Genomic DNA, 12,181 nt, shown 5'->3' on the forward strand with positions numbered 1-12,181 from the left:
AAACATTTTTATATAGAAAGCAAAAAACACCATTATATCTAATTGAAACTGCAGAGGAAATTGAGGTAGAGAGAATGCAATTACCCAAATTAGAATTTGGATGGCACATTTATATAGTATGCTCAGTAGGCCAGCAGCACCATGTTTAGTTTGTAACCATACTTCACTTAGGACAATGTTAGATCTTAATAAATGGTAGAAATAATAAACCTGCTAGCAACCATAAGCTTTTGAAAACCTCAGGTGCTACCATGAGTCATTAAAAAAAATCTTTTAAAAATCTTCTTCAATATTATTTTAGGTTTTAATGATATTATGGTAAACAGACATGGGATGCTATTAGTTGGAAGGGGTATTGGTGTATATTTGTTAAAAATGGAAAAGGGCAGAAATGCATCAAAATCTGCAGAAACATTTTTTGTTAATCAGAAAATCAAATATATCTTAAAAATGTGTACTGATTAAAAACATTCTATGTTTATTTATAATTATAGTATAAGATGCCTCACATATAATTTCTATTAGGCTATCTTTGGTTTTATTTGGGGGGGTAAGGGACAGAGAAGAGGAGGAAGGTGAAGGGATAGTTAATCTTGAAGCCCCTGCCTTGACCCCATTTAGCTTAAGAGATATGATAATAACACACTACAAGAAAGTCCATATTCAGAAAAAGTATGTAGCTACTTTAAATCGAGGAAATCCAGAAATACTATAGTTTCTAAAGCTGAAATTAAATTTCAGCTTCCTTGTCAATATGGTTTTAGTTAGAAATATCTATAATACAAACAGCTAGTAATAGAGTGATAAATAAATATTTAATATCTGAAAAGATAAAAGGTGCTTGATTTATAATTGTTTCAAATCAATTAAAAATATAAATGGAAACTTCTTTCTTAAGCTTATATTCCTAATTTGCAAGTCTGGGGAAAAAAAAATCTACTTTGAAATTTCTGAAATAAAATTCACTATACTAATACTATACATACAAAACAGAAAACAACTTGCCTTTTTAAATCAAATTTAAAAAATAAAAAGGTTAAAAAAACAGAACAAATATGTGACCATGATTAAAGTTGGGTGGAGGATTGTTCATTCATATATTTACTTTTTTTTTTTTTTGCTTGAGATATAAAATACTATAATTTAATGCAGTTCTGAAAATTCTAATTACTTTAATATTAGAAATGCTACATTAATAAAGAAAGAGATATTTTACATCCTAAAATGCTTCTGTTTTATCCTTGGAGAGGTAAATAAAATTAATTATATTTCCACTGGGAAAAAATTTACTATAGTAGTAAAAACATAATGAAAAATCTCACTTAAAGAATGGAGTGATAAAATTAACAGAGTATGATCATCATCCTTTCCCAATGAACCCATTTTTGAAAATGCTCCAGACATGAGCAGTATTGTGGCCCAAGTCCCATCTGTTGACCACATGATAACTACATGTGTGGGCTAAAAAAAAAATCATGCTCTCTTATATTCCAAACAATCATCTTATCTTGGCCTCATGCTATATGTTATTGTAAATCTTGACTATTTTTGAGTCATACTGTATTGTACACAAAATACACATCCTGAGTACTGCCTAGGAAATCTGAAGTAAGTTTGATATTACTCTTTGAAGTCTATTCTTTGAAGAGAATGTTAGCTGAAACAAGCTTATTTGAGAAAGAAGAGATTTTTGTGGATTCCTTTATATGCACATTTCAAAGAACTAAACATATAATTTCCTCAGAGAAAGTCTAGCTCTTTAAAATAACTAAATATTTATTAGAAATGGTTTGCTCTTTTTTTTAGTAAATCAGACAAATTTAAACAGTTAGACTCATTCCATTAGCCTATAATAAAAAGAGCATTTAGGCAGAATGATTTGAAAAATGCCCATGTCACTTTCATCTAAGTCTCTATTATGGTTTAATATACAATCTATATTTTATGTACTGTATCTGAGTGTTTCTAAACCCATTTGATTAGTGCAGCTCCTTTTAAAAATCTAAATTGCTGTAAGAGGTTTCCATAAATTAGTTAATTCAAATAATCTCATGAGTGGATTAAGCTGGAATAGTTTATATTAATTTAGGCAAATCTATAACCAGGTCTTTTATGTTCCTTTATACTGGCTAATAGAAAGGCCTACCTGGATATTAGTCAGAAGGGTCTCTATGGAGGACAATCCATCAGGGAATAGAAAAGGAGAGGGAAAACCTGGAGGTAGCGGTTGTCCATGCCCAGTAAGAGAAAGTTTGTCAAGGCTGTCTCTTGCGGTTGGTGTGGAGAGCGGGGTCTCATCTGTATGTGATTGAAACAAAAATATAGAACAAGTTACGCTTGTCTGTTTTTATTAGACCTCAGTAATGGCTTCCCTAGTGGTTTCCAGAACATTTATTGCAAATTGGTTCCTGCTATCAGGAGAAAATGCTTTCTGCTGAATTTTCTTTAATGAAAAAGCTGTGGAGATACAACAAGATAACATTAATGAGTAACTTTATAAGCCTTTTAAATGCAGTCTCTAATGAGACTGAGTTTACAGTGCCATAGAATCTTTTTAAAACAAATATTATCTCACATATACTTGTGATAATATATTCAGCCTGCCTTTATGGGCACCTTCCCAATTATCTCATTTTAGTGGGTTTTCTATTTGGATTGACAATAGAATATTTTCTAGCATTACATATACTTGGTGTAAGAAGAGCTGTTTATATATTAGTAAGTGTCCAATGCAATTAACACTTTCCTTCAATGACAAATTTGAATATGACCTTAAGGAATCTATAAATAGTATAAAACTAGAATTTCTATTATGTCTTACTGAAAAAAACAATAAAATATTTTGTTATGCTCCAAAATTCTACTTAAGATTTTCATTATATCTGTGAACAAGTAAAACTCTATTGAATTTAAACACCTTTTCACTATGATTCAACTTTATAGTTAGATAACCATAATAATGTTTATTTGTTTTTTTAATATATACCACCAGAGTTGGAGAAGAAAAGTAGTAAAGCATAGGTAATTATATGAAATTGTAATAGCATAATATAGGAAATAGAATGAAAACTTCTAATTAAATATTTCCTAACAATGTGGTTTACTTTTATCACTTTAAAATGGCATAATGAAATATTGTGAATCTGCTTAGTGGTACTAATACTTACTAAATAAACTTTGTTGAAGATTCACATGTTAAAAGTTCAAAGTTCTACCAGTTTATATATATGTACATAGATAAATTTTACTAATAATGATTTTTTTTCTATTTTTTAAATGTTTTGCTATTTTTCTCCCCCAAAAATAATTCAAGAGCATTCAAGATAATTCATTTGAGAAACATTGATGATTGTTCATTTCATGTAAGTGAAATTTTATTTCTTTGCTCCCATAATATCATTCTATTAAGCTTCTTTAATCCAAACTAGATTCATTTGTTTGTTTTATTATTTATCTTTTCCCTACAATAGAGAGGTATCAGTCCCTATTCCTAGATAATGCCAATATAAGTTAAATCCATTTTTTCATCATTTTACATTTCCATTTACTTAATTATAAATTAAAAAAAAAAAAGTAACCAGGAACAAATCAGGAAGATATAAGAGAGAAAAGCCTAATATCAATATTATAGTATCTTTTTTTGGCACTATATTCCACCCCCATATTGCTACTCTCTCTTATTTCCCACCTTGATGACCAATGGCTAGGAGCAGCAACTTTTTCAAGATGGAGAAAGTAAAGCAACAGAAGTAGGTTTGGCTTTCTCCCTGTTATTAAATCCAGTTCATGAAATTCAACATTTTATTTTGAAAATAAAACATAAAATTAAATGAAACAAAAAATAAACAAAACAATATGTAAGAAGTTGTTGGGTAGTAAATATTTAAGAGACAAATGGTCATAGCCAATAAGTGTTAGGAATTTATCCATTTAAAGAAACAATCACCAAATATTCACTAAGTACCTACTTCATGCCTAGCACTGTACTAGGTATTGGGGCATTACAAATAATTGGGACAGAGACTGAATTTATGAGTTCGTTGTTTCAGGGGACTATTAAGCAAAGAACTACTTCTTTAGATGTAGGTTATCACAATCTCTACAATTTTAGAGCATTTCCTGAAGCATTGAGTTCATTGACTTGCACAGAGTTTTGTAGCCAGATTAAGTCAGAGACAGTTCTTGCCACCAGGTTTTCATGGCACTGGGGGCAGATTTTTAAGTATTATACCACTAAGTTTCTCCACAAATAGTAAAACACCCACTTTTATTTAACTATCAGGTTTAGAAAATATTTTCCCCATAACAAACCTATTTTAATAGGCTAGTATTGAGATACATATTTTACATATAAAGAAATTTCTGGTTTTGGATAGGATATAGTGATTGGTCTGTTGTTGAATTAGAAGTACCAGAGCTGAAATTTAAACTCAGATATCCTGATTTTTGATCCCTTTATGCCACGTGAATGTGTGCACGTGTGTGTATGTATGAAACAGAACCTCTCTCTTCAGCTTACGGATATTTAAGGAGATAAGACATATAACCAATATATTGGACATTAAATATATGGCATGTTGAAATCAAACAAAATTTTATTTTCAGAAATGAATGATTAAAAACAAAAACAAAAACAAAAAACAGGAAGGAGTGTTTGTCTATCCTGGAGACATCAAGGAATTTTTCATGGAGACAAGTATTAAAGAAGTTTAAATAGATGGAATAGAAGAAATAGTATGTTTAGAAAAAAATTAAAGAGTGATGGAAAAGAGAGAAAATGTTAGAGATAACATAAGAGAATATGTTACATAGATAATGTGAAGAAATCATTTTAATAAATAGTTAACTTTTATATTGAAAAGAAATGAGAAATCTCACTGGAAAAAAGATCATTTTGTGGCAGTATATAATAATAACTTTTATTCTTAAGGCAAATTCATGAAATTTGCCATGAGACGAGTTTCATAAAACTGACTCCCAAATACTGTAATGGAAGTTGCTGAGTAAAGTCATCTGATAATTTACTATTTTAAGTATTCTTGAATTGCTGTTAAGTTTAGTTGTTTTAATGGGACAAAATAAAGCAAAAATGGTGCCATCAATGGCTTTTAAATTTCAGTGTCTTGGGACTAAGCTCTGATAATCTCACTAGTTATGGACCCTTTTTAAGGAAGTACTTTGTGTTAGAGATATATAAGTATATGAGTATCAGAATGAAAGCAGTCTTTTTAATTCAATAAATATTTATTTTTGTTCATATAGAAGAACTAATCTCAGAGCAGTATTCAGGAATAATTAGACAAAGAAAAGACTAGAGATAAAGACCAATTAGTAGACAATTATGATATTCAAGGTAACATGATAATGCCTGAAAAAATAAAAAGACATACTAGACATATTTTAAAGCAAGAATCATGGAATTATAGAGTATGAATGTAACTAAGACTTCCAATCTAACTTTCTAACTTTATAGAAAAGGAAAATGATACCCAATATTTTATAAAAAAAAAAAAAGAAAGAAAGAAAAGAAAAGAAAAGAAAATTGGGACTCAGGGAAGTTATAACTTGCCCCAAAGTCACTTAGGTTGATTGCTTCTTTATTCCTTTTGCAACTCCTTCCTTTCAATGAAAGACTGATAATATGGTTTAGTAACCTGCAAGATTTGGTGACCTTCAAGGAAATTAACCAAAAAAAAAAAAAAAAAGAAAGAAAGAAAGAAAGTCAGTAGGAAGAACTAATTTGAAGGCATTGCAGTAGAGCTTTGGTACATGATAAGGAGAGAGAAGAAAAGATTAATTTAGTTTTGGATTTCTCAAGTTGAAAACTAATAGCAGATGATCCAAGTAGAAATGTTCAGTAATATTTACAATTATAAGAATGAAGTTCTGATAAGATACTTTGGGAAAAAGATTTGTGAGTTATTTGCATAGAAAGAGATGATAGTAGAAGCCTAGAAGTGGGAGCCAACTCTTTAGGAAAAAAAAAAGTATATAAATCTTTTTAATCTGCTTTATTCTCTAGCATTTTTAAAAAATCTGATCATTGAAACAATAAATGAAGCTGAGTTGTGAAATTTGCCAATTTTGGAGAGGCAGCACAGTGCACAGAGTGCCAGGTCTAGAATCAAGAAGACCTGAATCCAAATATGACTTCACACACTAGCTATATATGCGTGAAGTCTCCCTATTGCCACCAGAATCAAATATCAAGTTCAAGTTTTCTTATACTTTTTCCTTTGATGTTTCATGAAAATCATTTCCATTGCCCATATTTCAGTCCCTTTTCACTAACTGCCCATTCCTGAATTGTTCTTCCTTCAGATATCTCCATTTTCCTGGCATCCTTCCAGTGGACTCAAACCCTAACTCTGCAGGAAAGTTTTCCCACATAGATGCTAATGAATGCCTCTCTGAGATTGCTTCCATTTAATCTTTCTATATTGATAGAAAGTGTTTTTACATTTTTATTTATGTATTTATTTATTTATTTTTTGGGAGGTAATTATTTGACTTGCCCAGGGTTACACAGGTAGTAAGTGTTTAGTGTCTGAGATCCAATTTTAACTCGGGTCCTCCGGACTTCTAAGCTGGTGCTTTTGTTGTGCCACAGTTCTCTTTTAATGTCTTGACCCAGTTTCCCTCATTGTCCTATTCAGTTACTCTGCCTCAGGTTATAACCATTTCGGATTAAAGTTAGGATAAAGGTCTTATATTTTAGACCTTAGGCTATAGTCACTCCCTCTTAATGTTTGTTGAGATAAAGGTCTTTATCCATTTTAGACATCATTAGAATGTCAGGAGCCTCTCCATTATGCCTGCTTCCATTTTGTCAGCCTCATCCCAGGTGCCTCCCCCATTATGTCATTGTTCTTGTTTCCCTATAAAAGAATCCTGTATCCCATATTCATGGCTGAATTCTTTGAGAAGATAGTCTCCTTCAGCCCTGGGACCAACGATGGATCCATTTGGTCCCAGTAAATCTCTCCATTTAATAAATTCTATATTAAATACTCTCTAATCTCTATCTTGCTCAGTTTCTCTGGCATTACACTCTATCTACTGCATCACCTAGCTTCCCCCTTTTTAAGGTAAATTCTTTATAAATGTCCTTTGATTGATTGACATTTTAATTAAATAATAATCTCAATGTATGGCATAGTGGGGAAAGACTTAGATTCCAGCTCAAATTGTGAATTCAAATCTTGTTAGTTGTAGTTCGGTCATTCCAGTTGGGTCTGCCACTCTGTGATCTCATTTGGGATTTTGTCAGCAGGGATGTTAGAACTATTTGTCATTTCTTTCTCCAACTCATTTTACAGATGAATAAACAGACAGCGTCAAATGCCCATTAACACACAACTAGTTGGACTGAGTTACATTTTAATACAGGAAGATGAGTATTCCTGACTCCAGGCCCAAATTCTATCTACTGTGCCATTTAGCTCAGAGAATATATATACACTACCTGTGTGACCTTGGACAAATAATTTTATTTTTTCTTGGTTTCACTTGGCTATTCCGTAAAGGTTGGGGTTTGGACTAAAAGATCTCTGAAGTCCCTTTCAAATGTAAATCCTGTTATGCTCTCTTATCTATCTAAATTCAAGAATTTTCACTTTATTTTACAAATTAGTGATAAGAAGTTTATATCTCCACAAAAAAATAGTTTTGATCTTACATTATCCACTTCTAACAAGTAAAAAAGGCAGGATAACATGGTAGAAAGAATTGCACTTAGAATCAGAAATCCTGGGATTGAATCCTGACTGTACCCAAGATGTGTGATACTTGAGCAAACTAGTTCTTCTCTTAGAAAAAGAAAGCATAATATCTAACACTTATATTGTTTACTTCATATGGCCACTATGAAGATATGAATAACTGGCAGATTTTTAAGATTTGAAAATCTTTTTATATGCATTTTCGTAGGAGGGCTTTATTATAACTCTATAAAATATATACTGTTGCTATTATTATTATTAACAGATGAGAAAACTGAGACTTTTAGAAGTCTAGCCCATGGCATCAATTCTTTCTCATACACTTATTAATTTTAGGACCCCTAGACAAGTCCCTTAAAGAATCTATTCGTCAAGTTCCCTCCCTGTAAAATGAGGGCTTTGAGCTGTATGGCCTCTAAGTTTCCAACTTCAAGTTTATTCTTCTCCAGACTACATTACTAACTCTCCAAACTTTCTCTATCATCCCCCCAGGCAGAGTACTTTATTTTCCTCCCACCTTTTCAATTTCCTTTTATGTGCTGATATAACAACCTTCAGGGTAAGGATTACCTTTCTTTATATATTTATATTCTGAGTCCTTAGAAAAGTAAGCACTTAATGGTGGTTCTCTATTGCTTGTTGTCTTGGCTTCTAGTTCTAAATTAATTATCCTCTGAATCCCAGTTTCTACAGAGCACCAGTCCAGAGATCAAAAAAGGTGTAGAAAGCATATTATAAAACATGATATGATTATTTACATATTATTACAGGTTTTTTAATGGACATTTAAATAGGTATATGTGTCCAATAAAATTTTGACATTTTGGCCTTACAATAAAGGATGATTTGAGTGAAATTAAAATAGAGAATAGGAGAGGAAGGATAAAAATGAATAAAAATTGAATTCAGAGAAATTATACACATACACACACACAAAATGTCCTTTTGTTCTTTTTTAGGCAAACAGGCTTAGTTCATCTGATCTTGGGTATTTGAAAGTTTTCCAGGAGAACAAAAGCTCTCATAGGTCACAAGTAGAAAGATTTTGATTCTGGGGTCAGGGACAATAAGTCTGCTGACCAAGAATTTACCTAAATAAATACAAAGAGACCTAAGACCAGGTTGGTTGCAGTGATGAAGTGTTTGGCTATAATAACATTCAAAGCCAATCAACTAGCATAAAGAGGATTTGTGATAAATTATAGTGTAGAATGACATTTTCATACTAATGAAAGATTCTTGAAGTACCAAAATATGCCAAAGAAAAATGTTGTTTTGTAAGAATGTGTCCTTTAATGAAAAAAAAAAAAAAATAGATTCATCTAATTGTTTTTAAAACTATTCTTTTTGGACTCACTTTAAATAGTCTTTAAAATGTGCCTCTTTAGAAAGAACTTATGGCATCTGAATACAGAATATGTATTTTTCTTTTCCTTTCTTCCTTCCTCCCTCTCTCCTCCCTCCCTTCTTTCTTTCCTCCCTTCCTTCTTTCCTCTCTTTTTGAATGACTAATAATTTAATGACTAATAAAATAAAATGTTTTATATGATTGCACATTTATAATCTTTATTAAAGGGTTTGCCATCTCAAGAAGGGAGGAAAAGAGGAAAGAAGACAGAATCTGGAACTCCAAATTTTAAAACAATGAATATTAAAAATTGCTTTACATATAATTGAGGAAAAATTCCCTATTTTCTAAATCTTTTCTTAAATTAGATGCACTTACCAGGATGATTCAGAATCTTACTTTTCAAAGTTATATTAAATATTAGAAAGTTAGAAAAGTTAAAAAGACTTTATTGAATACTTTGGTGATGGGTTTTGAGAAAAAAAATGTGTCTTTATATATTATAATACAGAATATCTGGATGGCTCAGTAGATAGAACACCTGGCCTGTAGTGAGGAAGACCCAACTTTAAATGTGGCCTTAAACACTAACTAGCTGTGTGATACAGGCAAAGTTACTTAATTCTGTTTGCCTCGGTTTCCTCGATTATAAAATTAGCTCGAGAAGGGAATGGCAAGCCACCTGAGTATCTTTGCCAAGAAAACCACAAATGGAATCACAAAGTATCAGAAACAACTGAAGAAGAATAACAAAAATCTCATATTACATTCAATGTTTATCATGAAAATATATTTATGTTTCCATCTAATATAACAAATCAGAGTTGAATTTATAAATATATTTTAAAAACACGGTCATTTCTAGTCAGTCTTGCAGAAATATTTGTAAAAGTCGGAACATGTTTTTTTATTTGGATAATTAACATTATAGTATGACCATTTACATATGTATTTGGAAATAGATTACAAACATGGATCACAAGTAATCTAACATGCACATGCCTTCCTATTCATACACACACATACACACACACACAATTGTCTAACCTGAACTCAGCTTTAACTTCCTCCCCAAATTGTAGATAACATATTCTTAGCTAGGTAATAGTGAAATAATTTCAATTTTAAATTTTAAACTCATATTTACAATGCTTATTAACAATTAATTAAGAAAAGAGTAGATTCCAAGAATACTAATAATTAGTATAATGAATGAAGCACTACACTTGGAGTCAGGAGAGACAAGAGTTCAAATCCCATTTCTAGGAGACTAGTTTTAGGACTCTGGGATGCTATGTCACTTACTTAACAGCATCGGGGTTTTTTTTTTTAGGATTAAGTGAGATAAGATACTAAAGTCCTTAATAAACCTTAAGCTCTTCATTTTGGCTATTCTGGCTTATCTGCATTCTTTTGAATATGATATTCTTCCATTTCTATGTCTTTATTCAGATTGTTCTCCATGCCTAGAAAGCTCTACCCCTTTATTCCCCTGCCTTTCATTAAAACTTAACTCAAACTCCACTTTTTGGTGGAGATCTTTCCTAGACTCATCCCAATCATGTCCCTACTCCTCAACCCACCACATTTCCCCCATTCCTTACCAGCACTCCCCATCTCCTTAGACTTTTTAATTAATTAATCACTGAACTGGTGCAGTCTTAGTCAAACTAAGACCCACTGAAGACATTAACTTAAAAAGCCTGAGGTCTCCCCATTGCATCCAGGACCATCTCCAGTCATCCTGATCTATATCTGGCCACTGGACCCAGAGGGCTCCGGAAGGGGAAAGTGAGGCAGAGGACCTTGCACAACTCTCCCTCACTTAAATCCAATTCCCTTCCAAGTCATGCTAGCACCTCCCTGATGTCATGGTCTTCTTCAAGAATCAAAGACAAACAGTAACAACAACTTTCTCCTACCTTACCCCCTAAAAGAAAAACAATCCAACCTTCTTCAATGTCATCCTTTTTCAGAGTACTTTATCTACTCTGTTTTAGTGACTAGGAGGTTCAGTGTCAGGCTTGGAGTCAGGACACTCATCTTCCTGAGTTCAAATATGACCTCAGAAACTTTCTAGCTATGTGAATCTGGGTAAGTCAGTTTGCTAGGATTTTGTCTCAGTTTTCTCAACTATAAAAATGAGCTGGAGAAGGAAATGACAAACTCCTCTGGTATTTTTGCCAAGAAAATCCCAAATGGGATCATGAATAGTCCGACATAACTGAAAGAACTTTAACAACAACCAAATTCCAGGTGCAGTTCTCTACACATTACACCATCTAGCTCATATATAAATGAAGAAATGTCATTAACATCCATTATATAATATTACCACCAAAGCCCAGAATTACCTATCAGTTACCTAGTACAGAACAGAGTCTTAATTGAACATGAAATATGTTCTTTGGTTTTAGTGAGAAAAAGAAAAAATATAGATATAGATATTCATAAAATGGGATGTTGCCTAGGAAATCAGACTTCTGAGAAGGTATCATAAGATGCTCTAAATTCAGCAGCATGTAGATCCTGAATGGTTAGGTGATAGGGATTCTTTTAAAGGAGTAAGTAAGTAAAATGTAGGGGATGATAGTGGTACTTAAGAGAAACAATGCACTTCAAAATTTTGTTCATAGAGCAAAGCAAAAAAATTACCTTTTAATTATTAAATTTACCAGCTTTTGTTAACAAGAGAAAATTCATATAATAAAAGCAGATTATTTCAACAAGAATTTATTAAGGACCATTCTAGGGATTCAAAGTACAAAGATAAAACCAAAAACAGCTTCTCTGTTCAAGCAGCTTATATATAGCCTATTAAAAGGAAGCAACATGCATACAAAAAAACAAATACAATATATAGACAAAATAAATGTAAAGCAATGGGGGAAAGGACTGGGGAGGAATCAGTAATAATAGCCATTCTTTAAAAGGCTTCTGATTTGAACTGAGCCTAATCTGTGAATAAACTCTGTTTATTTTGGGGACCTAAACATAAGAACTCCCCTCCCTTCCCTATCCTCTCACTAGCCCCATTTGTATACCTGGATAAGCCCAAACCATAGTTTTTTCTGAGTCTCATCTCTGTCCCCAACAGCAATATTTGGCCACA

General features: G+C 32.1%; 1 protein-coding gene across 1 annotated transcript in view; it reads right to left on the reverse strand.

Annotated features, from left to right (window-relative positions):
• DACH1 (dachshund family transcription factor 1) overlaps window positions 1-12,181 on the reverse strand; it is a 482,607-nt gene that overhangs the window by 56,171 nt on the left and 414,255 nt on the right. Inside the window, 1 exon segment of the mRNA XM_074299233.1 lies at window positions 2,147-2,298. Within this exon segment, the coding sequence (XP_074155334.1) occupies window positions 2,147-2,298 (152 nt within the window).

This window comes from Sminthopsis crassicaudata, chromosome 3 (assembly GCF_048593235.1).
Source record: "Sminthopsis crassicaudata isolate SCR6 chromosome 3, ASM4859323v1, whole genome shotgun sequence".
In the NCBI taxonomy this organism is placed as follows: Eukaryota; Metazoa; Chordata; class Mammalia; order Dasyuromorphia; family Dasyuridae; genus Sminthopsis; species Sminthopsis crassicaudata.